General features: G+C 34.8%; 1 protein-coding gene across 2 annotated transcripts in view; it reads left to right on the top strand.

The window, feature by feature from the left end:
* The window catches only part of LOC135582480 (protein OPAQUE1-like), a 41,989-nt gene extending 21,284 nt beyond the window's left edge, over positions 1–20,705 (top strand). Inside the window, exons 18-38 of one of the 2 annotated variants that reach the window (XM_065143443.1) lie at positions 1,794–1,854; positions 5,532–5,709; positions 6,115–6,320; positions 7,054–7,173; positions 9,124–9,222; positions 10,324–10,545; positions 11,546–11,685; positions 12,416–12,524; positions 12,646–12,696; positions 12,778–12,864; positions 13,397–13,567; positions 13,658–13,804; positions 14,542–14,718; positions 14,924–15,061; positions 15,909–15,979; positions 16,068–16,167; positions 16,233–16,289; positions 16,372–16,428; positions 16,557–16,637; positions 16,714–16,796; positions 20,136–20,705. In XM_065143443.1, the coding sequence (XP_064999515.1) occupies positions 1,794–1,854; positions 5,532–5,709; positions 6,115–6,320; positions 7,054–7,173; positions 9,124–9,222; positions 10,324–10,545; positions 11,546–11,685; positions 12,416–12,524; positions 12,646–12,696; positions 12,778–12,864; positions 13,397–13,567; positions 13,658–13,804; positions 14,542–14,718; positions 14,924–15,061; positions 15,909–15,979; positions 16,068–16,167; positions 16,233–16,289; positions 16,372–16,428; positions 16,557–16,637; positions 16,714–16,796; positions 20,136–20,271 (2,491 nt within the window). In that variant the 3' untranslated portion in view covers positions 20,272–20,705. The remainder of the gene's footprint in view (positions 1–1,793; positions 1,855–5,531; positions 5,710–6,114; positions 6,321–7,053; positions 7,174–9,123; positions 9,223–10,323; positions 10,546–11,545; positions 11,686–12,415; positions 12,525–12,645; positions 12,697–12,777; positions 12,865–13,396; positions 13,568–13,657; positions 13,805–14,541; positions 14,719–14,923; positions 15,062–15,908; positions 15,980–16,067; positions 16,168–16,232; positions 16,290–16,371; positions 16,429–16,556; positions 16,638–16,713; positions 16,797–20,135) is intronic. The other variant, XM_009393187.3, reaches the window with a different exon arrangement.
* The last annotated feature ends 6,186 nt before the right edge of the window (positions 20,706–26,891 follow it).

Genomic DNA, 26,891 nt, shown 5'->3' with positions numbered 1-26,891 from the left:
GATGGTAAGCACTGTTCACAGTGCTTCCCTAGCGGTAAGCCCTGATGCCACTTGTGGACATATTCCTTGGTATGTATACTTGTTTGACATGAATAGGCTGAGTGAAACACTGAAGGTGGGGCTTTGGCATGCTTAATTTGTGTTAATTTACTGTGATTCTCGAGGTTATTTGTTTTATCCTAATTGCTTTTGAGGTTTGTTGGAATTCAAAATTTTGATTGGGTTGGACTGATCAAATCATTTGGATCAATAAGACATGTTGCTTAGACCCATGCTTGATCGAGGTTGTTTAGAACTGATAGAATTGGTTGGATCTGACATTTTATCCAATTCTGACCCATCTTAGTCCGACAATTTTGGCTAATGATTCAGTCCAACAATTAGGTAGTGATTACCAACTAGTAATGAGCGTGTGTGTGTCAGCATTTTCCAGATGTCTGCTATAGTAATAGAGTATGTCTTTCATTGATGTTGGTACATACTGGTTGGCATTTTCCAGTTCAAGGACAGTTGGGACAGGGGATGTTGAGCCTCGACCGTGAACTCCACAGAGGATGACTGGCTGGATACTTTGATTGGGTTAAAAATCTCGAATAGCTCCTTGCCTAAGGATGAGATGTAGACTTAAAATCAACTGGGGGATGCCATTCTCCAAGGAGTTCCTCATGGGGATTGCTTTTCCTGACACTTTTGATCTATTTGCTTATGGGGGAGATTGCACTTGCTGACTACCTGTTTGGTGCTTGCATGAGGACTATTTGGACAAGTGTTATATGGATTGCTTTTCATGTTGGATTGCTGTGGTTCACTGTCATGATCATTGATAATATTTAGCTAATCTCAAGTTATCTGGATTCATAGACATAGAACCAACAAAAGAAGGATAAAATTCATTTAGACATTCATACTCTTGAAACCATCTAATGAAGTTTTGAAGCAAAGAAGCATATAATTATAATAACATTTAAAGAATTCAAAGCTTTGAGGCCTTAATGCATGTGGCAATGTGGCATACCTTAGTCCATCACAATGAACCATCGGATCCTACCCTTCTATGCTATGAAAGCTTTGTTATTGAACTTGGTAGTCTACTTTGTAACTGCATGAATTAGAACGTTCAACCAATCTTTTTTTTTTTAGCCTTACTTATCGGTGTAGCTTTAACTATAGTTGCTTTAACATTTTTCTTTCAAGAGTTCATGGTATCACTAAGTTCACATTTACCAAGTGAAAAGAGAATTTCCTTTTCTATTTATATTATCTTTTTCTCTTTCTCCTTTATTTTTTCTGTTCCATGGATTTGGCACTTCTATGTGGTCTTGTCTTTGGCATGCCATCCACAGAGTAGTGCCTGGGTGTGCATTGGTATCTCAATCATTCCTCTGTTTCCAGTAGAGAGGAAAAATCATATGAATGGGTGGCTTTATATGTGGTGTTCTTTTCTGCATTACTCATTCCATATACAATATCTTTCGTCCATGTGTTGTTCCTTGAAGCTACTTCGAATATATGCCAAATGCATATTCCTGGCATACGATGCATTTTGTGATGCAAACACTTGCATACTCTTTGAATTTTAGTTTCAAGGTACATGGCAGTCATAATTTCATCATAATCTATTGCAAAGATTATTGTATGGTGGCATGAGAGTTACCTAATACCCTTCCCGCATTGTATGATTCTGAGCTAGGCTAGTATGCATGCCTTGTGGATGTTAGCACAAGTTATTTGATTTTATTATTACCTTTTTAATAATTTTGATCTATGTTTCTTTGCTCCATATTATCTGGCAGCTATGATGAAAAGGCATTGACAAGAGGAATTCTTCAAAAGTTGAAGCTTGAAAATTTCCAAGTATTATTATTGCTTATGAATTCCTTTTTATGCTTCTTAAATTCAATTTGCTACTTGCGAAGCATTTCTTTGAGTATAATGGACATGCTTTATTGCTGATTACTATGTTATGTATGCTATCTATATATTTTTCTTGTTGCTCGTATCTTGTAAGACTTAACCTTTTTGTTGATGGTTATGAGTTGAAGTGCTGGGATTCTGGATGAATGGATAGAGAACAATTGACATAGAGGCAAAGTTTGTCATACCGTAGTGCACCGCTCAATACGGCGGTATGTACCAGTCTGATAGGGGGTCAGTATGGGCAGTATGTATCAGTACATCGGTATGCCCCACTGCACCGTATGTCAGTATGTTGGTATGGCTTGATATGTATCGTACCGATGGCCGGTCTGTCACGAACGGTCGTCGCGCACCCGCAACAACTCCGTTCAACGAACCGTTCGTCGCTCACACCCGCATGTACAGCTGCTTGACAGCATGTTTTCTCATGGTTTTGGGTCATTTTGCTGTAAATATGTAAGTTCGAACAAGCTGCAGCGTTGCAAAAGCGATCGCTCACCGAACCGAGCAAAACAGCCCCAAAACAGCCCAAAACGGCTCCGTTTTCGCGTGCCGCGGGAGGTGAGCGGAGTGCTGCCTCTGCTCACCAAAATGTCAGCCATCTCAGCACCCAGGAACCCCCCGGGTGGCACATGGCTGGATGGGGCTTCGGTTATATACCGGGCGTTGAACACTCTTTCGCAAGTTCGCACGTGACCTTTACGGGAACTTGGTTTTGCGCCCGGGACCAGGTGAGCGGCTGTTTGTGGGCTTGCAGCTGTTCGTTCATCCTTGAAAGCCTTGTTTTCCTCCCTCTCCCTCTTTTCTCTTGTGCACACAAGGTGTTCGACGATTTGCTTGTAAAGCTTCCCTTTTCGCGAGACTTCGGGACTTGTCCGTTGCTCGTTCTTTCGATCTAACTTTCTTTCTCTTTTACAGGTCCTTCGGGACCTGCGAGAGGTTACGAAGTGGCTGATCCTTGCGGAGCAAGATCGCAAGGGCGAAGCGCGACTTAGGCAACGCAAGCTAAGTTCGCGTCTTTGCCGCACGGGTGACCCGCGACTTTGGCAACGCACGCTAGCTTCGAGTCTTTGGCCGCAAGGGTGCCTCACGCCTTAGGCAATTCCAGCTAAGGTCGTGACAGGTCGGTATATTGGTATAGATTGATAAAGCGAACCAAGCATAGAGGAATATAATTTTGTTTCAAAAAACTGATAACTCATTGTTTAGTCATTGTAGGATCATATAATAATACCAAAAATGTTTAAAAGTATATTATATATAATGAAGAAATGTTATAGTTATAAGAAATCAGGTGAGTCTATTCCATGTTGATACTTCATCTGTTAGGTGTCAGCATGCATGGTTATCTAAATTAGTCTTATATATTAGATGTCACATGCATGACAACTTTAATGGGCTGCTGTCACTTTGTATGACATTCAATAAGAAAGGAAGCTCATCTTACCTACCTATATGTCATACATGATATTGCTTCTCCATCTACAACCCGAATCATTAAAATATAAGACACTCTTTTGGGTATCTAACTACTTAAAGGTAAAGGTGGAAACGGAGTGATTGGAATAATAAGGAAATAATAGAGTAGAAGGAGAAAGTAAAAAAGGATTAAGATATGATGAATAGAAGACCTCCAAATGTCTTAACCAAATAAGTTGTGAATGATATTGCATCATACTTTTGGATTTCACTTATTTTGTATTTTTAAGTGTTTCCTTTTTGAAATACATCTTTGTATTTTTTATTTTTCTCTGTATACGTTTATGCAAGCCTCTTTTACACACTTAATTATGACAATTTAGAATGTTCCATATTTTTCAGAGTTGAATTTGTTTGTATTTCTTTTAGTAACATTAGTTCTTAATATTCTCTTATCATGATAAGTATGTTTGCTATATAATATTATAATTCTGAAATGACATTCTCATATTAAAAGTGATTTATTAATAAGGATGGTTTGTAACAAATTTTCCTATTGATAGTATTGAGAGTATGTTTGTTATGTACTTCTAGACTCCCATTTGGTTGTTTAAGTTTAAGAATCATATTGGATTATTTTTTATTTATGGAATGAGTTTGTTATTTGCATCAAGCTGTATCGTCATGAAAAGTGGTTTAGTTAATTTCTAGATGAGTAAAATGCCATTGTTATTATTTTTGGGTGGTACCAAGAAAGCACAAATCTGAGTTCCTTAGCATGGGTAACTAATGATTTTAGTTGTTGTCAACAATCATAATATGTAAAATGAGACATATCTAATGTTTGTTATGTATTATTATAGAATGTATCTCTTTTTCTTATGTTATGTATCCATTGTGAATCTGAAATAATCATGTATAAGTATGTTAAATGTGGCAGTTCAGCTCCAGTTCCTGGGAGTTGGGATGTGACAACTAAAGCAGCTGAAGCTTGGCCGTAGTGGAATTTCTTGTGATTGCAGAGTCTTAATTCATATTTTATTAGCTTGTAAACTCCTAATAATGAGCCTAGCAGTCTCCTACTTACTAATATGTGTCCAATTTTTTGACTTAGAGAGCATATCACTTTCCACAATAATTATAGCTGTTTAATATAATTATTAATATTCTTATATACCTATCTGAATTTTACATATAAAAAATGTCTAAAAATAAATGCTAGAATCATGCTGCTAACATGGTTCTCCAAAATTGGTTCTGGAGGTGGGGACACAGATCTTTATATTTTCCCAAATTCACTTATCTGCCTGTGTTAACATTGAATTACCAAAACTTGACATGGAGTCTGATTTATAGGGATGCTGGCTCTTTTTAGCATAGTTCTTACTGTCTACCTTTTGATAACTTTATTACAAGCTAAGATATCTGAAACCTTGATATGTTTTTTATAGACTTTGAGGTGCTGAAGCTTTTCTTACATTTTGATAATATATTGTTTTTTAGTTTCTCTCATAGATTTTCTTGCACTGTAATGGAAATGCAATTTTATAATTCTTAGGCTCTTCCATTTAGTTGTGCATGGCACAGACTAAGCAAAATGCTTTTTTGGCTTAGGGCAAGTTGGTACATTCTTAAGTATAACACTTTATGGTATTTCCAAATTTTCTGTGTGGATGTTGCTGATCATGTGGTTGTTGAAATATGTGTCTCATACACAGGGCCATATATTTGACCTTTATATTCAGAATGTAAGCTTACATTGTGTAACGCTTTGCTACTGTCTAGTTTTCTTTTTTAAAATATCATAACCTTTTTTATTGGTACTATTCAGTATTCAGTATATCCATATCTTTGTGAAAATGGGCTCTCGTTTTTTCAGTCTGCTGAACAAATATGTTTGTCAACCATTTAGAATTTTTAGGTTGATCTGTTCCTATAGCAGTTGTTTAAAAGTCATATTATTACTATAAAGCTTATTAATGAAGTTCCTATAATTTAGTTTAGTTATCATCACTGTCCCGTCTCATGTCATTCAAATCCTTCTTTCATAGCCTTCTTGACTCCTACGTGCAAAAAAACAAAAAAAGATTCATGCTTTCAGCTTTCTAAGTTTACTCTGTGTGACCACATATATTTTTATCTGAGTCATCGAACATGACTTGGTATTAGCTTACAAAAGCAGTACTTCTTACCAGCTTGGCAGGAATAAAGTTTTCCTTAGAGCTGGTCAAATTGCAATCTTAGATTTACGGCGTAATGAGGTTTTGGAAACTGCTGCGAAGTTCATTCAGGATCGTTTTAGAACATTTGTGGCTCATAGAGAGTTTGTTGTGACTCGAGTTGCTGCAATTACTCTCCAAGCATATTGCCGAGGTAATTTACATCATTGCTTTATTTTATATTAGGAGCACACAGAAGTACGAACTCACTGAAATAATTGTGCATCAATGATCATCATGTTTACTAAATTCTGACTTTTAAATACTGTGCATTGAACATTTGATTCTCCACAACATCGTGATTATTTATTTTTATGGTATTTGATTATAAACACTGGATATATGGGTTGTACTAGGTTTAAGCCAGGAATCAGTCAATTATAACCCAGAGAACGAAACTAAGAGTTGGACCAATTTAAGTTGTGGGCAAAATTTTACACCTATGATGGTTCATTTTTTCATGATGTCAGTTTAGTTAGCTTAGTTGAATGCTGATTGTCCCAGATGACATGCTCCTATTGAAGTAAGATGTCTGGAATTTCTTTTCTATTGTTTTTAGGCTGTTTATCCAGAAGAATGTTTGCAACTAAAAGACGAATAGCAGCTGCGGTTTCAATTCAAAAACATGTTCGAAGATGGCTGTTACGGCGGACTTTCTTGCAAGTTTATTCAGCAGTTGTAGTAATTCAATCTAGTATTCGGAGTTCCATTGGTCGGCAGAGATACATGTGTATTAAGGAGCATAGGGCTGCGGTGTTTATCCAGGTTCTTTCTCATCATGTTGATATTATACTTCATAAAGGGTTTTGATGTCTCATTTTAGTGTTGGCTGATTATGCTAAATGGTTGTTTATTTCCATTCGCTTGCTGTCACATGTATCTTGGTTTGGTCAAATTTATATATCTGAAGCCAGTGAATCTTACAACCACAATCTTCTTGGTCAGCCCCTTTTGTATAATTGAGTGACTCTGTTTTTTGTAGTTTTTAATACAAGCAGTGGTCTGACGTATAACTTGAATATTTCTTGACTTGGTGCATAATTAAAAAGAACGTAGGTGATCCATTTCATAATTGTTTTCATTGTGATATTATTTATTTTTTAAATTTATAACTTTCAATTTTAAATTTTTATCTATTTATTTCTGCTGCTGAATAAATACTTCAGCTTCATGCTCTGCCCGACTAGTAAAATATGATTGGAACTCCTAGATTTTCTGATGACTCTTGTCGAATATTGGCATTCTTGATATTTTCTTCCAGAATAATATCATGACTTTCTGGAGTTCCACTTCGTCCTGAAACTGATCAGACTTTTGCAACTTCATGGTTGTTCTTGTAAATTATTGTTTAATTATGTTGTGTCTACTACTTTTAAATTACATTTTACACATTATCGTAGATCAATGTCGGGCTTCTTTTTCTTAGTCTGTTTATATGTGTTGCATCTGCAACTAAGTTTCATCTGCAAGAGCTGATGTTTCCTAACACTCTGAACAGGCTTGGTGGAGAATGTTAAAGACATGCATGGCTTTTCAGGAATACCGAAATGCTGTGGTGTGCATTCAATGTGCTTGGAGATGTAAACTTGCAAAAAGGGAGCTTCGGAGGCTTAAGTTGGTACGATCTCTTCCTTTCATTCAGTGATGTAGATGTGACTTAAATTGTCAAATTTTGGGTACAAGCTGATGTTGCCACTGGAACTGGTTATATATGTAAGTTTGTGCAGTCACCTCAATATGTCAGCATGTCAGCAATCTCATGATAATATAGGTTCAAATTAACATGTCACTAATAGAGCAACAACCAAAGTGGTTCTTTCCCCAACCATCACAAAGTAAAATATACTAAGTAGAAGTACTGTATTTAGAATGACAAACTTGTTTTCCTGTCTTGCAGAGGATTCTTAATGATCCTTGGTACTAGTTCCCAGTGAAATTTTGGGAGATGTACTGAAATGCTAATGCTGAAAATTTTATGATACTGAAATTAGTGCAAGGAATTGCAAATGCATGATCCCGAATGACTACATGTTCAAGCTGTTAACTCAATTTTGTGTGATAGAATGTATAGAGAGAGAGATGGTTTCAATGTAGTACCTATGACATTATTTTGGTCATTAGTATCTGTCGTTTGTATGAGCATTAGAAACTCTAATAAACCTTAATCTTCTGTCATCTTAGCACCACATGTAATTCTGACCTTTATAGGCAAAATAGTTTAGAGAATAGATTCTTGAATTTTATTGGTTGTACTATACATATATCTGAAATCCATCAGAAGCTGCATCTTGGAATGAGTTAATCTTTTTGTACCATTCACAACTCAGTTTATTTCAAAGATGTCTAGAAAGTTCGACATTACTTGACATGTTTGCATGACTTGAATTAGTAGATGTACTACCAATATGATTCTTACTAATATACACAATTAAGATGTTGATCTACATTAACAAAGACCTTGTTGGTTGAGTGGGAGTTGGAACAGGTAGTGAGGATTGGAGAAAAGAAGAGCCTCTTGTAAGAAATACTATTTATTATTAAAAGAATAGAGTGGCTTAAAATAAATCAAATTGAAATGTATTTATGGTTGTACAATGATAGATGCATCATGTATCGTTGTCATGCTGTCAGTTCTGTTATACATGCCTATCGTACATTGTCAATTGAAGGATGGTTGAAAATGGCATTCAGCCAGGAAATAATTCTAGACCAAAAATTGAAAACAAGAAAGAAAATAATAAAATTTTAATTTTTTATAAACCTTAAGACATGTACAAATAAGAAGCAGATGGTATTTACCTGTAATTTATAAAAGCCATTGGATTTTAACTACATGCTACAGCATATGATTATCCGTGTTCTAGTTCTCTTTTGGCCTCTTTTCACTTTCACATCTCTCTCTCACTTTCTCAAATGTTTGTCAATATACACATTGTGAAAATCTAGTATTGTTTGATAAAAGAACATAAGTATTTATTATAGAAAATTGTTAGTATTAGCCTGTGACTTACTAAAGTCATAGGATTTTAAATATATACTGCAGCATATACTCAACCCTGTTGTATTTCTTTTGCTTTCTTCTTACTTTGCATCTGTTTCTCTCACCATCTCAACTTTTCTCATTGTATGCATGAATGTTGCAGCAACATTCTTCATTTTGTTGTTCTTCACCAGAACTGCTTAGGTCTTGTATATTTTTCCTTTTTTTCCTTCTCTCCTACCTCTCTTCTTTTTATTGTTATTGTCCAATCGGAATCTGTAAAAGTGGTTCTTTTTATGGTAAAGCTAATAATAACCTTTTTCAGATTCTTGTCTTTTTATTGCTGTGTTATTCTTTATAGTGGGTGCAACATGTTGCTTATTGCTTTCTTTAACTTCTAGTCATACATCAGAAAATTTTCTAATAGTCTTCAACTCTATGTATTCTCATATAGATAATTACTAGTTGGCTTCTTAATTTATCCTGACGCTACTATTTTGTTTACTCTGTATGGACACATAGCTTTGTATATTAGATTTTGCTGTTTCAAGTAGAGAGATTTACTTACTTTCATCTTAAAACTTGAAGGCTGCAAATGAAGCTGGAGCTTTACGTGAAGCTAAGAGTAAGCTTGAGAAGAGATTGGAAGATCTTTCATGGCGTTTGGCTTTAGAGAAAAAGCTGCGGGTAAAACCAACATTACAGCTATATTTTTGAGCTATCTTCATTTTCTTTTTCATTTATGCGTGTTTCATTTCAATGCAGAAAATTTATTGCTACTTAATTAGTCTTGTATGATTATATCACAAGTGAATTCTATTGCTTTGGTAGCTTGTAGTAGGTTAATTGGTGGTCCATTGTGTTTGACATTATTAGAACATGAAATACTTCCAGTAATATGAAAAAAAAAAGGCTAGATGCATAATGATGTTATGTATCATGTTCTTGTGACATTGACATTTTTGACAGATTTACAAACTCAACATATGAACCTGCATTCTTCCTATTAGTTTATCACATTTGAAAATGTGTTGCCAAATCTATGTGATCTTTCTATGAGAAACGTAAGATATGTTTCCATTATCTAGTTGCAAGAATGTAATTATCAGTCCAATTCTGGTTTCAATAACCAGTTGGACCTCTAAGGTACCAGGATATTGGGTGGTATATAAACCTGTATTGCTCGGTTCAAAAGAGTAATAAAAAAATTAAATCTTGGTTCGTATCAACTTAAATGGTCTGGTACCGGTCCTTCGTCATATTTGTAAAACCGTCTATTACGTACTGGCTTAATTGGTATTTGATTTCTTGGATCTGAAAATATGGATGAAGAGAATAAGATGCAGAAATTTCACAATCTAAAATAACAATTGAAAGAGAATTGTTGTTGTGATTGTGATGTGTATGCCAAGTTGTACATTGATGACTTGAATTTGTGGACTTAAGTGCACAATATGAGGATTGTTAGGAATGAAGAAATTGTTGATCTTATAATTGCTGCTGCTGATGTGCTTAAAAGGGCATACACATTTTGGATTTTGTTATGTGAAGGGAAATCTGCAGCTGCTTTTCCCTAACTGCAGATGGATATTTCAATTTTAGACAATCGTGCAAATATTATTGTATAGTTGCTGCATTGTTTGTACCTTCGTAAGAAAGAATTTGCAACTATTTGCAAGGTTGTCTATTGACCGTTTGGTTACCGCCTCTTCTGTTTTTTTTCTTATTTAAGTGGTGTATTGCTTCTATATTCTTTGCTAAGTTCCTGCATGAACTTCTCTATTGTAGTTTGCAAGTGAAGAGTCAAAAATGCTGGAAATTTCAAAACTTCAAAAAGCTCTGGATTTAAAGAATGCTGATCTGGATATGGCAAAGTCGGCTACTGCCATAGAGTGCAACAAGAATGCCATGCTTCAGAATCAGTTGAACAGTACTTTGAAGGAAAAGGAAGCTATCATGATTAGCCTCAATGCAATGTCAGAACTTAAAAAGGAGAACTTGAACCTGCAGGTTTGGCTATCTTATTTCATGCAAATGACTTTCAAGGAAATATCTGATTTGATTGTATTTTTATTGTTCTTAGTTACTTGTATGATCTTTTACTTGTACTGTCCAACCTATGGTATATGTTGAAGCTAACAAGGTTGATAAAATTATGTAAGATAAGACACTAATCAGGAGTTTATACCATTAAAAGTTATAACAACTTTACAATCCAGATCACACGAAAACAACATTTGATATCAGTTTTTATGAAGATCCATTAACCTTGTTCTAAATTTTTGATATTACCTAAACTCTAGGCATGCATAATTTCGCACCTACAAGTACTTGTGGCGTCAAGTGTTTTCTAAGATAAAAAGAAAAGATAAAACAAGGTTTTTAATTTCGGGTACCAGACCTGTTTTGGTCGATTGGAGCAGTATGGTCTATTCTGGCGTACCGACATACAAGTATGCTGATATGTACCCCAGCGCAAAAGAAGTGGGGAGGGGGAGGGGGAGCATGGGGAAGAGGAGGTGGAAAAAAGGAGTGGAGGGAAGCAGTGATAAAGATGAGGATGTGATGAGAAAGCTTGTCTCATGTTAAAGTTGGCATATAAATTAAGAGTACATGTTGATATTAGTTTATCAAATATGAACATTGGTAACTTTTGTTCCTATAGTTTCACTCTTTTTTGTTTTTACGGTTGTGTTCTTGTTCCATTTAGTTTGGGTTTTTCTTAGTCCAATTATCAAGTTGATTGAAACGTGCTAATTTTAGAGAGATGTATACAGTCACTATGCATGTCGTATCTTAGAAATGCTTCATCCAAGAAAAGTACAACATTTGTTTACCGATGAATAATCATTCTAATGGCTTCCTGTTAAATTTACTGTGACTATGACATCCTTATAAATAATCTTTCATAGGTTAGTTGTTCCATTCTGTCATCTCTTCGGTATACATCCTCCTTTTTGTCACTGTTTATATTACTGTTTCTTTGTGTTTGTTTTGTTTTGTTTTGCAGAATTCTGTCCAGTCTCTTGCAAAAAAAAAATTGGATTTGGAGAGTGAGCTTCTTAAAGCAAAAAAGTGTAATGATGAAACCCTGGAAAAATTACATGATATGGAAGAAAAATGTCTAGAGCTTCAAGGGAACTTGAACAGGTTTGTTTTAGTTCTTGAGTTTGAACTTCAACATCAACCAAAGAAAGGAAATTGGAAAATTAACTTGTTGAGAATATTTTATTATTTATTTTCTTTTTAATTAAACTATATTATACAAATAGCACTCTGATCATGTCAATAGCTTAAGTCGAGTTTCTTTAAGTTAAATGTTTTTAACTTATGGGATAAGATTCGACATATTCTAGTCACATGCATATCGATGTTCCTAGTTCTCAGTATGGGCACTGTATACAGACCATGTGCTTTGTAGTACCATACATGCACGAAGAATTATGGCCAGCATATGAATCTAGGAAGCACTGATGAATGCTTCTTGCACCTAACTAAAATTAAATGCAATCAAAAGAATCTTTGAAAGTTAATCTGGTGAATGCCATATGCTTCAGAAAAATTCTGACATAGTGCCCTTTGCTTCAGAAAAAGAATCTGATGAATGCCCTTTGCTTCAGACAAAAAAATGATAAGTGCCCTTTTGCTAAGATCCATTTTGAGCATATATTTAATGGCTTTTTTAGATGATCCAGCTTTTCATTATTAGCCACCCATTCTATATGCTAACTCCTTATGGCAAGGACAGTATGCCCCAACTGTTCATCTATTAAAGTACTGCAAAAAAAAAAAATCATCTTATGAAAGAATATTCTGCTAGTTATATTTTCCATCACACTTTTTTTTTTAATCTTATCACAATATTCATTTGATTTCTCAGCTTGGAGGAGAAGCTTTCAAGTTTGCAAGATGAAAATCATATCCTCAGCCAAAAGACAATAAGCATGTCACCTATGAACAACCTTTCTGGGGTCAAACCTTTATCTGAGGTTCTTATGTTGTTATCGTATTGTTCAGTTTGTTGATTTTCTTTCCATTTTGTAAATAAGTTGCTTTGGAAAAGACTATTGACTGAGATGATTTATCCTTTTGTCTTTTCTGCAAATATAGAAATACTCGAATGCACTTGCGCTATGCAACATTGACCAGATGCCTACATTTGTAAGATTAATCGTCTTGTTGGTTTTTGGCTTTTTCCATTTAACTTCTGGGTTTGCAATTAATGTTCATTGTTCAATGTAGGAGACGCCACCTACAAAATATCTTATTCCTCTTCCTCAAAGCTTGTCGGTATCACGAAGGACAAGGAGGGGTGTTGAGAGACACGAGGTAATTTCTATGTTGCTTTTTATCAGATGTAATCTTGAGTTTGTTCAAGAAAGTCCAATTATGTTACTCTGGGCCTTCTAAAGATAATGCATGCTGGGAATTTCATTGTATGTGTCTAATTTGTTTTTCCAAAATTGTGTCTAAATTACATTTCGTCTTATAGTATCTCTTTTTATTTGGAACATCATTTTGTTTTTCTATTCTTTTTGCTGTTTATTGTTTAAAGCATGGTATGCAATTTCAAATGGTATCGCCCAGTACGGGTGGTATGTACCGGTTCGATGGCATACCGTTACGCGGACCGCCCACTATCGGACGGACCGTGCTACAGTACTACAATAATACACTAAGGTAAGCCCTGGTGTACCGCTCGGTATGCTGGTACCGTACCGTACCGAGCCAACCTCGAAACATCGGTATGGTATAGTATTGCATACCTTGGTTTAAAGTGCTGTGATTTTTCCATAAAAATCTTACTTTATGTCAAATAATACTTTCTTCTTGGTCTCAATCTAAGCAAGATATTTTGCAGGAAAATCATGAACTGCTTTTAAGGTGCATTAAAGAAAATTTGGGGTTTAAGGAAGCTAAACCAGTTGCGGCTTGTGTCATTTATAAGTGTCTTCTCCATTGGCATGCCTTTGAGGCTGAAAGAACAGCTATTTTTGATTTCATAATTGAGGGAATCAACGATGTTCTAAGGGTTAGAAGTTGATTTTTTTATTTGTATTTCTTGTGATCTTTACTTCAATTAAAATATAAGAGTTGTTGATTTTTGATTCATATGTTTCAGGTGGACAACGAACATGATAACTTACCTTATTGGTTGTCCAACACTTCTGCACTTCTATGCCTCTTGCAGAGGAATCTTCGATCAAATGGTTTCCTTGCAACACCTCGACGTTCTGGATCCTTGGGTCTAAATCGAAGAAATGTACAAGTTAGTTATCAACAGCAACCTAATTTTTTTCTGGCTACTGGTTGACTTTTTTTTTTCTGATTTGAAAGCCCATGTGGCTGCTGAATCACTGCTTGCCCAAAATGGTTTTATCAAATTGGATTTTTCTAATCACTACCTACCCAAGAATAGTTGTTTGATATATTTAGACTGTACAGGCTGCTGCCTAGATAGAGTGGGAGGGTGGGTTTTGCTTGAATGAAAGATTTATTTTTTTCTGTGCTTCAGGGAGGTGGTACGGGATAACCTAGGATGTTGATGAATGAAGTTTCATGTCTGGAATCTTACATGGCTAGAAGATGTAGGCTTTATAACATGCTTAGAGATAAATTAGGATATTGATGAATGAAGTTTCATGTCTGGAATCTTACATGGCCAAACGATGTAGGCTCTATAACATGCTTAGCTAGGAGTCCTTAAGAGTTGGTGCAGAAGTTGTTGTAGAACAAGATACTGATCCAATTCAGAAAGAATGCTTGTCCATTGTAAGCTAATTTCAGTTTGATTTATTTGAAGGTCCAATACTTTTTTATGGTCTCTTTTCTTTCTTTGACTACTTGGATAAGTTGTCATATTGGCTAATATATATGTTTGAGATTTGGCTTTAGCACTCGCCATTAGCCTCCAATGCATGTATACTTGATTTTAACACTTGCATTGTGGATTTTTAAATAACTGAACCTGTGTTCTTTAGGTCTTAAATTTATATACCCTTGCAGAGTCTGAAATCACCTTCAAAGCTTATTGGAGGAGATGATAACCTGCCATATGTGGATGCACGGTATCCAGCTATCCTTTTTAAGCAGCAATTGGCTGCCTGCTTGGAAAAGATTTTTGGATTGATGAGGGATAACCTGAAGAAGGAGATTTTACCACTTCTCAATCTTTGCATTCAGGTGGGGTGTTGGTTACATAGTTGTTATATGTTAAGTTTTCCATACATTGTGATATTATTCTCACTGATGTTCATGATACTCCTTGATGATATTAGCACTATCCTGTCTTTATAAAAGAAGTAAAATAATAATCAAGTTGACTTAACCTGTAAATATTATCTTTTATGAGGAATATTATTCGTTTCTTTTAAATAATTTGTTGAAGGCCCCAAAGTCTACTCGAGGACCTAGCGTAAGGACATCAAAGTCGCCTGGTGGTGTTGCTCAACCACCGTTGAATACTCACTGGGACCGCATAGTCAGATTCTTGGATGCACTTATGGATCGGTTACGTGAAAACTTCGTGAGTTTTTGCTAGTTAATTCTTTTATGATTGTTTATTCATTTTACAGTTAATATTCTAGAATGTTGATTTAACTCTTTTATTTTGATTTGGATTATGCTGCTGCAGAAAGCCTTCTCTCTTTGTTGGCATGTTATGTTGAAAATATGCTTGATTTTGTTAGAGGAAAATTGGTTCAGTTTAATGTAAAAAGGTGTGCACATGAGGATTGTGAAAGAAAGCATGTCAGGATAAGAGAACAATAAATCTTTTGATATTTTTTATGTGCAATAGGTGGGCTGAAACAATCCCAACTTAAGGGCTGGTATTTGTTGCTACCTACCAAATGTTGGTTAACAACATAATTCAAGTGTAGGGTGGTACTTTTCACTGAAATGGACAGAAATACATTTTGTATGATGTTGTCTTGGCATTGTGTCTTGATCTTCATTTTGCTTAGTCAATTGGATTAAAACTATTGTCAATTTGGCGCAGATTATAATATTTGGAATAAACTCTTCTGTTATTCCTTCGAGTTGCTAGATAGCATCTGGCGATCTGAGGGTGTCAATGTGACTAGTGTGTTGTTCTGTTTCATTTTAAGTTCCCTGAAAATAATTATATTTTGTTTCAGCAAAACCTGAAACTTATTTGAAAGAAATTATGCACAATAGAGATAGATGAGGCTTCTGCTGCAGCAATCTATATTCATATTCTTTCAATTGGCTTCATTTTATGTTTGGGTTCACTAACCTTCATCTTTTGTATTTTTTCTCGTTTCTTTCTAAATGCAATTTCCTTATTCATTGTCTAATTTATTTTTTATAACTTTGGTTTGAATTATATTTTTTTTCCAATTCTCACATAGGTACCTTCATTTTTTATACGTAAGCTGATTACACAGCTCTTCTCGTTCATTAATATCCAGCTTTTTAACAGGTAAATGTTTCTTTCCTTTGGAGTCACAATTTTTAACTAATATCATGACTTAAGATGAACAATATTATTCTCTATTTGTGAATGCTAGTCTCTTACTACGCCGTGAATGTTGCACATTCTCAAATGGTGAATATGTCAAGTCTGGACTTGCTTTGCTGGAAAAGTGGATTGCAGATGTTACAGAGGAGGTGAATTTATATTTTTGAGTGCTTAGATTTTGAACTAGCACCACTTAATATGCTGTATTCTGCAGTATGCAGGAACTTCTTGGCATGAGCTAAACTACATCAGGCAAGCTGTTGGATTCCTGGTAAACTTATGTCAACATGTTTCGAGGTCTTGATTGGAGCTTTCATTTTAAATTCTTTGCTAATCTCAATTAAAAATGATAGATTATACATCAGAAGCGGAAAAAAACTCTTGAAGAGATAAGGCAAGATCTTTGCCCGGTATGATCAAATGTTCATATTAAATTTCTGGAATTATTACTACCTTGATCAATATCTACCAGGAAAAGTATATTTTGTGATCATATTGGCAGTCATTTAGATTATGTTCTTTTTCTGACCTTGATCAGGCATTGAGTTTACGGCAAATTTATCGCATATGCACAATGTACTGGGATGACAAATATAGTACACACAGTGTATCAAATGAGGTCTGTTATATTGACTCAGTATCTCTTTCACTTGATTTATTTTTGTTTATTGGACTAAAATTTTGTGGTCTTATAGGTTGTTGCAACAATGAGAGAAATGGTCAACAGAGACTCTCAGAATCTTGTATCAAATTCATTTTTGTTGGATGATGATCTATGGTATGCTTCTTACAAAGAACAAAAAAAAGAAAAAGCCCTTATGAGATATTACTCCAGAAATAAAGGGTTCTTGTCATAAATTTTATGATTTAAGTTAAGCATGATGGTTGTATTGTCTCTTCAACTATAGTTCCCTACCACATGTTTTCATATAATAATATCAATACCGGTATTAGAATTTTGTTCAATTGATACATGCCAGGATAGAAAGCATAGTACACCAACAGAAAATGCTAAAAAGTATATTAGACCAGTATGTGGTTGGACTGTTATAATATATTCCATATACTTCAAATTTGAGAACTCTCCGCCATTTGAATACCTGTGGTATAGCCCACATATGAACTTGATGGTCTTCATATATTCATCTCCTTCTCAAACTCCTTCCCATCATCAAACCTCATGTATTGCCTCTATCCTCCCAGCATTTCTTCATGAACACCTTTGTCCTCTGGTCACTATCAAAACCCTTGATTATGATGTGTCATCTGTTTATTCTTGTGCATTACTGATGAATAATAACTGCCTGACCTGGTAGTGTATTCAGAGAAAAAACTTCAGGTTCTGACCACTGACATTGTGGCTTTATTGTAGCATGTGTTTTCACTATTTTCATTTTGTTGAGTTCTGTTATTACTTTTTAGTGATATTCCAAATATTAACAAAATGGAATAGCAGTATCCATAACATGATATCTTGAGAAGAATGCTGATTGAGTGTGCATCTAATTACCACATTACCTCATCCATGAAATATCTGTCATAGTTAAAAAAAAATTGCTTTTTCCTAGTTTATGTCTTTATGGCAGAACCATGTTTTGGAACTGCATATATATCAGTTCTCAAAGTTTTTGTAGGATAACTTTATGCATTAAATGCACTGGATGAATCTGCCTATTCTTTTTGTATGATGGTATTGTAAAATTTTCAATTGTGTTATTGCCATAGTTCGCAATACCATCTGGTACACTTTTGGTATGGATGGTATTTACTGGACCGACAACCTATCAGCAGACCAGGGTAAGCCTGGCACTTCAAGCCCGGTATAAGGTGTACCTTATGGGTTTGTTCTATCTGGTAGTGACTTTGTACCACCTGGTAACAGGATTCAACCCGAAAACAGGATTTTATTTTCCAACTTTTTCTCTGTTATTTCTGAAACTCAGTGCAGTACTGGAGTGTGGGTACATGGTACGCTGGTGTAGCCCAAATCCATATAGGTTTGAGCCTAGACTAGCACAGGTTCAGTAGCCGAAATTACAAACACTGGTTGTAGTAATACCTCAAATGATTTGAACAAAGTATGTAAATCTCAGGCTACAAAACTGACAAAGCATCATGCAAAATTCATCATGCTAAGGGGAAAATATATGGATTGTGAATAATGCCCTTTACAACTTTGGAAACAAGGTAAGATTTTTTATATTGCATTGTTGATAGGAAATAATGATTTCAAAAAAACGCCCCAAAATCTTCATCATTTGCAAAGCCAATGTCATGTACTCCCCCTCAACCAGCTTCTCCTCATCCTCTAATTCCCTGTACCTCTCTCCAATTTTGCCTTCTGACATCATTGAGATGCCAATTCTTGTATGTAAAAACCACATCTAACCTAATTAAGACTATTTGAAACCCATTGCTTGCTAGAAATTTCTGGCTAGCACCTGTTCTCATCCTGTTGGATGGCTGTAGTCCACCACTCACCTGCCTCTACCATGTCCTCTTAGGCCATGTCACCTGTCATTGGTCCACCAGCACTTGTCACCAATGAACTCTAGTTCCGCTCCTACTGGCGAATGACCTCTAAGCCTTTCTCTCAATAAAATGTAATGGGAAGCAGAGTATAGTTTTGCTGCTCACAATAAAATTCCAACTGCTAGGTAAAATTAATGACTAGCGAAAGGACATATTATATTCTTTACACCTACATGTAATGATCTAGATGATGAAAATTGCATAATGTTATTTGTATTATCTAAAGATTAACTGATTCATGTGGCAAACATTAAAATTCTGTTTGGGTCTAGCTCAATGCATGATTAAAATCTTGTTCCAATAGCGATTTTTTGTAATCAGTCTGATTGGTAGAAACCTGATATACTGGATCGTATACCAACCCTTATGGCCCAATATCAAAAAGCAAAATGAGAAAAAGTGACTACTCACTGATATTTGATTCCTTGGCTTAATGTAATTTCAAACAAGTGGAGTTCAAGTTCGCAATGAGCTAAAGTTTGAGTTGTTAATGCTGTTTTGGCATCCCTTAAACCATTGTAGAGTAAAATGTCTTAGACTGGATGATGACAAATTAAATTATTATGAATCAAATGGTATGACCTCTTTTTTATGTGAATTAATATTTTAGTCAACTTTATGGTGTCCAATCTCTTTATATAGTCTAAATTTGAATTTACATATTGTTAGTGGATAATATCCTTTTATTTGTTCAACTGTTTTCTTCTGGCATAGCAAGGGTTTTGGCCTCGTCTCATTTAAAATGGTCATATGTTTTGTGCATGTTTTTCTTCGTATGCTACAGAAGTGGTAGCATTTTTGTTGGATATAATATGCTCCAAAGATGAAAACTACTCTGATGTTCTCTTTCCAATGATGTTCCTTTTATCTGGACCCGTCCGTCACACTTGACACAACTTGATTAATGCTCCATGCAGGTTTTTGCCATTTTATCTCCTCTGTCTCTCTCTACCTTCTCTCTTTCTGTTTCCAAATGATATATTCTCGTGGTTCTACTTCTACCTATGTCCTACAATGTAATCTCGATCCAATGCTCTTTCTCCTAATTTGTTTGCAATTTTTTGGTTTTTGTTTTTGATAAGTAGTTCTAAAGTTTAGTGAAATGATTAATAGCTACTGTGCGGGATCTCCATATTTTACTTGGGTGAGATCATATAAACCAGGTTAAGAGAAACTTGGGAAACTAAAATTTTATTTTGATGATTATCTGAAGTACAGTTCATGTCCTGCATGGCTAGCTTACATTCAGACAACTTGAGACTGACACCACCTGTACCTATATCAATCTTGGAGATGCGTTCTTTACTTGTACAATTACTGTCAGCTTTATTTACAATGTGTTATCCTTGATCAATGTTGAAGATGCTTTCTTTACTTCTACAATTACCGTCTGCTTTATGTACAATGTGTTGGTGCAGACGCTTTGAAAAACAAAAGGTTTACATTTTGTACTAGCCCACTAGACTGAAATCTCAAGTTACTTTTCTCTTATATAAGTTTTTCGAGTGCTCGTATATATAGGCTCTATTGAATAGATATACCCATCAGTTTAACATTGTCACGATCTCTGTTTTCCTTGATGCAGCATTCCATTCTCAACGGAAGATATATCAAAGGCCATTCCTGCTATGGACCCTACAGATGTTGAACTTCCACAATCCCTTCAGCAGCTTCCATCTGTGCAGGCCCTATTTCAGCCCTCCAAGGTGCCACTACCTTAGTTGAAGAACAACTGAAGCTTAGTTGTTGACGATAAAAATATTTTGTACATAGAGACATGCCATCCACTTTAAGTTGCTTCAGGCAAGTGCATTGTTGTGCACCAGAAAGAAGCACCATCAGACAGCTTTGATAACCACAGCGATGGGAAGAGAGCCCAGCAGCAGCAATGTGAATATTTTGTCACTATAACAAGCACTTGGGCTGAGGTTTTAGCTGAATTCAAATGAAGATGTGAAATGCTATTCAGTTGTGTATGCCTTGTAAAATATTCTCATGGCTGTGGCAGAGTTATAAGACGAAGTGATGGTCCTTTTTTCATTTTTGTTGGGATGGCCTGTCCATGCCATTTCTGTTTATCAGAAATCAAGTGTTACCACTCAGCATTGTGATAGAACTAGGTTTATTTATACTATAAAAGTCTTGATTTTTTTAATAGTTTGAATACTATTTGTCCTTCAGATATTACTCGATCATTTTTTTAGGTATTGTTACAAGATTAATTTTATATGATTCAGTTAATTCTCTCTAAACAATACATCAGTGCCATGTGTATATCCATATCAGTGTAGTGGCCACCGTATGGTTATTCATTTCATGAGTATGCCCCCAGGTGACTGAAGTGTGATGACACCAACAAATGATTGTTTTCGATCCTACTGTAGTACGATTTAAGTCTCGTAGGACTTGCTGGTACGTATTTGGGAGATACACCTTTTTGGTATTCTGCTTTGTCTGTACAAAGTTTTCATCTGATGCAGATTAGGTAAACATAGAAGTCCCACTTTATGGTACCACGGAGTCTATTACCCTTCTTCCATTTTCTTGATCATCAAAACAGAGCTCCCAATGGCTCAGCTCAACTCGACTTAGCATGTGTTGTTGCCTAGTGTGATGTTAGAAACTTAAATTTTAGTCTTGTTTTGTGTGGTTTTCATCACTATTGATTGGGTTCGCTCATGCGGCAATCAACCAACATCCATCCTATCAATCCCCATAACATCGAGCCACTCAGGGATGAAGGGCATCTCTAGGTCGGTCCATCGTTGAACGGCATCACTAGCTCGGAGTTTCGTTGAGAATTGGTGTGCCAACGTGTAAAATTATGTTGTTCCTTATTTTCCTTAGTTTGGTGGGTGAAGACTCGATGTGTAAAAGACTCGACTTAACTTGCAACAATGAAGTTGAAGTTATTGGTCTATCGTCCAATAGATCATGTCTCATGTTGTAAGTTAAAGTCTTTCACCATAGTCCCTTTATCAATTATTGCAGTGGAATGAGTCTTGCCCCATCTGAATAAGGAAACTTAGGAATAACGTAGTTTCTCTCTTGCCTCTCCAAACGTTTTTTGTTTTTGACTTCCATCCAAGTGCCATGAAGGATGCTTCTGCTCCATGTTTCATTTGTACGAAGATTTTATTTCCTTCGTACAGCTCAAGTTGTTTATTTAGTCTAACCCAAGTTGCTTGAGTCTGATTCGATCTGCATTGAGATGGTGGTGGCTAACACATGAATTAACTTATCAAAAATTTAAGATTTATCCTTAGGAAACTTGTTTGATTGGATCAACTCTTCTCTTCGTATATTATACTTAAGAGAAAGTTTTCATAATCTATGACGTTGAGTCTTGATTACTTTGGTGTAGCCTTAGATAGTTTGTCATTAGTATACAAAATCTTAACATGATAAATAATTCTATTAATTGTCAATTCTCTCGCCTCTAGGAGCCTTTTTATAAACTCTTTTAGTTATGGATGAATCATTCATCTACTTGCATAGTCTCCTTATTTACTAAGCGCTATCACTTGTATTGAGAATTATTAATATAGATTGATGATATTAAGTAAAAGCTCAAACTCAACCATCCAATCTTTATGTGTATATGTATTATTCCTAATTTACTTGTTTTCATGGTACCTCTCACGTAAGCGATTGATTATTTCTCCAAATGTCAATTTTAAATACTCTCCTCTAAGTAATTTCATTCCCCCTATCTATATGTCTATTTTCCCCAATCGATTATGCATATGGATTGCCTTCGTGAAATCTTGTTAGGTCTCCTATATTAGTACACTTGTCCACTTTGCTACAAACTATCACAGATTTAATTGATTTTGTAAAAATCATGTGATGCCCTTGTGATATTTATCTACGAAGAGTAAATCTCCTTGTAACCTTTTGTTATTTATCAAGGAAAAGAAATGACTTAGTGGAAACGAATCAAACTACTATTCAAGCATAAATTCAAGGATCACATAAATAAACATGTAAGCAAATACTCTATAGGCATTACAAAATATAAATATAGATTTTATAAGTTCTAAATGATCATTTAATAAAAGAAAAGGTTTAAGATAACCTACCATGTATAAAATCACTATGCATAAGTGTTCGTACGATACCATTAGGTACTCGACGTTTCATACCAAATCCCCACTTTCATAAATCTCAATTAGTTGTTAACTAAAAGCTTCATTTTACATAATTTTATCTCTATACAACATGCGAGCTGGATAAAAGTTACAAACAATCAAAAAATTCAACTAAAATGAAGTCCCTTACATTATTAAAGTATGAACAAATCAATAAATCATGAATATTATATCGAATACCTTAGATAATCATTGACTGCACAGTGATTATGCTTGTCTTACTAAAAAATCTTTTCTCTTACCTTTCACTGTCAAAGAACATAGATTGGGTGGATAGCTTGAACGAGGGCAACTTGAACGCAGACAAAAGACAATCAACCTTTTACTACCATGGAAATCCCCACGTCAAGCATCAAAACCTTTTCGATCATTTTAAATTTACAAGAAAACAAGAGAACATATATGTGATGGGAGCACTGATCGAAGGGACACAGAAGAAACTTGAGAAGAAACACACGGAACATAACAACAAACAACAACAACACATGACCCACGGAAGTTTTTGTCACATCTCCATCTCATAGCCAGGCCAGTGAATTATACCCCATTTGTATTCTTTAATGCCAATTAATTTGTCTCTTCCTATACACACTTTCCGAGGAAAAGATTCTTCCTTGTAGGATTACGTAAGAAGACAAAGCTACATGTACATAAATAATATGAATAAACTCCGAAAGACTCCACATGTTGTTAGGATTAAAACGCCGTGAGGCACGAACAAGAACAGAAGCAGCAATCACACTAGAGAGATGACATGTTTTGGACCATAGTGAGTAATTTTACACTGTCCTGAGAGCATGTAGAAGAATCACCCATTTGTTTTCGAGCATTACCTTAATCTCACCGGTTACTCTTCTTTTCAAAACACCATGCAGGGAGATATATGAGACCATCGTCGTTACTACATGCCGGTGTTGGCGGATTCTTTGGTAGGAACCAAATTATTTGGAGAACTAATTAAAATTTTAAGGATAAAATTGGGATCTAATTATTCTATAAATATTTTACTTATATAAAGGTTTAGAAAAAAAGAATTCTCCTAGATTGTCCAAAGAGAGTCATATTATTTGTATCTTACTATTTTGAAGGATTCGAGTTTTTCTACAAGAACATGAAGAACATTAAATCTCGATCTTATTATTTGTTATTATTGACTCTCTCGAACATTATCTTCGTACTCATGTCAATATATTTGCTCCATATTCTACATGATTTTCTTTTCCTTGCCAACTTGAAGAAATTATAATTATGTTAATTACCTCCTTGTACTCGATGTGGTCCATAATTCGTGCAAATCATTACCAGTAGGTACTAATTTAGTAAAGAAAAGGTGAAATTTACAAAAGTTACCTTTTGGAAAAAAAAAGAAAAAGAAAAAATAAATTAGTAAAGAAAGTGACAACTTTGACGTCTTTTCTATGCGCATGTGACCGTGGTCTCTATTCCGTTCGCTTGTTCATCGAGTGGAGAAGCAACATGGAGGCCACAATCTTTCTATTATTTGGAGTTGGATATATGAATTAGGAGTATTTAAATATTTATTTATAGTTTCTAATAATAAAAAAAATTTATGTCTCTTCTTATCTTTACCCATACTATTAATACTAATTGTTTTAAATCTTCTAATTATAGTATCTATGTGTCAAATTAGATTTTTAATGTGCAATTGAGATATTGATTGAAAGTCAACTAAAGGCTTATATTGTATTTATCTACAAGTGAAGTAGTATCATGCAAAGATATCTCCGAATTGAATCTATAAAGCTTTTTTATCAAGACATTTTTGTTAAAACTTCTTTCACACTTAAGTTAGTTTTTGATTCAAATGATCAGACTAAATATCAAGTCTGTCCGAGAGCAAATACACCGAGAGAACTTCGAAATAAAAAAATATTTTTATTATATAATCTAAGATCGTCGAAAATGATTATGTTTCCTTCGGTACCGAATGCGATCACGAAAAATCGAACACAATGAACATAGTATAACGAAGTCAAATCCTATGTATCAATCTTTGTAAAGTTAAATCGATCGTTATATTATCCGAAAAATAACAACATCGCGATCACATGATGATCAGATTTCATTAATATAACGATGAGTCGTATTCTTGTATCAGAGAATTAGGTCAGGAAGATTCGAGACAATAAAATTTAAAAGAATTAAAAAATATATATCTCGAATTTGATTCAAACACATTTAAGCCTTGGGATTAAATAGACACCCAATATGAAGTGAGATTCATGGTCCATCTAAAATTCTCGATAAAACGAACGGGTGAAGTGCCATTGAGGACGGAGCTCGGAAAGGAAGAAGACCACCTCCATGCATCAGCCGTCGTCCCATTCAGATCTATCTATCTATCTGTCTGGCCGCGTGAGCGACATCATCGGGTGTCAGTGTTGTAGCAACTTTTATTTTCTTTATCGTGGTCCTGTACGCAGCCAATCATTCTCTTCCACATTCCTCGACAGCATTCACCAAACGCAGGGATCGTGTTTCTTTTCGCAATCATGTCTCAAGTACTATTACTGTGGTCATCTCAATGTCATTTTGAGCTCAATAAACATTTGTGAAAAAATCCTTCTTCTTTATTTTTATTTTTTGAAAATTATTTTTATTTTCAGAACTATCTCCTCTTTCTTACCTAATATCTTACACATCTTGAGACTAAAAATATTACAATTTTCTTAGACATCTCAAGTACTATTTTCCTGGTACTACCATATTATAAAAACACTATGTTATACGTTGTAGTGTTTTCTTAGTATTATTGAAAGCGCTATAACATAATATAAAAATACTATAAATATTACAATTTTTTTATAAAAACATTGTGTTATAGTGTCTTTGTCTTATATTATAGTAATTTTTTTGTATTGTTGAAAATACTGTAACATAGTATAAAAACATTATAACTAGTTCCATTCACCCTATGTATGGATCCTATCAAATCAGGAATATTTTAGGTATTAGATAAAAAAAAAATGCCGTTAGAAAATTCTGAAAATGAAAAGCACTTTTTTTTAAAAAAAATCCTAATAAAAAATATTTTTTCAAAAATTCACCCTAATAAGTTCGTTTCATCGATGCCTTTAATTATATCTTAAGACATCTAAAAGTTTATAAAATTTCCCTTACTAGCTAAACTAATAAATATCTTAAAATAAAAATATGCCGGATGAGATTTTCTCTATAAAAATAGATCTTATATGTCATCCTGAATATTTAATATATATATAATATACAATCGAACAACAAATGAGTGTGATACATCACTACAACCATTGTTCGACTAAAATTATAGACCTTTCTAAGTACCAATATACTGAAGCCATACATTTTAGCCGCTAACTTCGAGAAACCTTTAGACGTGGATGATTACTCTCGTTTAGAAGTACAGGACAAGCTTGCCCATATAGGTTTGGTGTTTGGATTTTTGTAAATCCCAAAAAGTAGGAGTACCAATTGGAGATAACTTTTGTGGCTGGCTGTCTGATTGATGACATGTTAGTCATGTGTTTCTAATTGCTTATGTAAATAATTTTCTTGAATTTTTATGGGATTCGAACTAAGAATATCGGATGAGATCTCAAACCCTCAACCTTTGATAAAAGGATATGGTACATCAACACCAGATTAATGTTTTAGTTGTACAAGTTAAAGAGTAATCTTTTTAAACCTTTGTGTCAGATGATATTGGAATTGATATGGGAGATCAGCATCTCCTCAAAGGACGGAAAGGAAATGGAGAGACAATAGCTATAGCCCAATACTGATAACTCCTATAGACAAGTAGAGTCTCAAATGAGGATCTTCTTCTATGTGAAACACTAATTAAGATGTGAAGCTTTATGGCCTAAGAACTCAGTGCATGGTTTGGGACTGTTCATAGTCTGGACTCTTTCTCCTATATTTTAGATCCTATATTTCAGAATGTGATGTCTCTTGTCGAACAAAATTCCTATTCATTAAATATATATATGTATGTACGATATTTCTTTCACGGATCGAACTTGACAACCTTATCTCAGTTGACAGGTCCACTCTGATGGGTACCATGAGCATGCTTATTTTTGTCTCTGGATCATGTGAATCTTAATGTGCATGAATGAGTCTTGTACCCAACTTGGAAGCTACGATGATTATTTAGGGGTCCTTTTTGGTGATCCGAACTTGTAGAACTACAA

This window comes from Musa acuminata, chromosome BXJ3-3, assembly GCF_036884655.1.
Source record: "Musa acuminata AAA Group cultivar baxijiao chromosome BXJ3-3, Cavendish_Baxijiao_AAA, whole genome shotgun sequence".
In the NCBI taxonomy this organism is placed as follows: domain Eukaryota; kingdom Viridiplantae; phylum Streptophyta; class Magnoliopsida; order Zingiberales; family Musaceae; genus Musa; species Musa acuminata.
The sequence above is the reverse complement of the archived record's forward strand: the minus strand, read 5'-3'. Positions and strand labels throughout refer to the sequence as shown.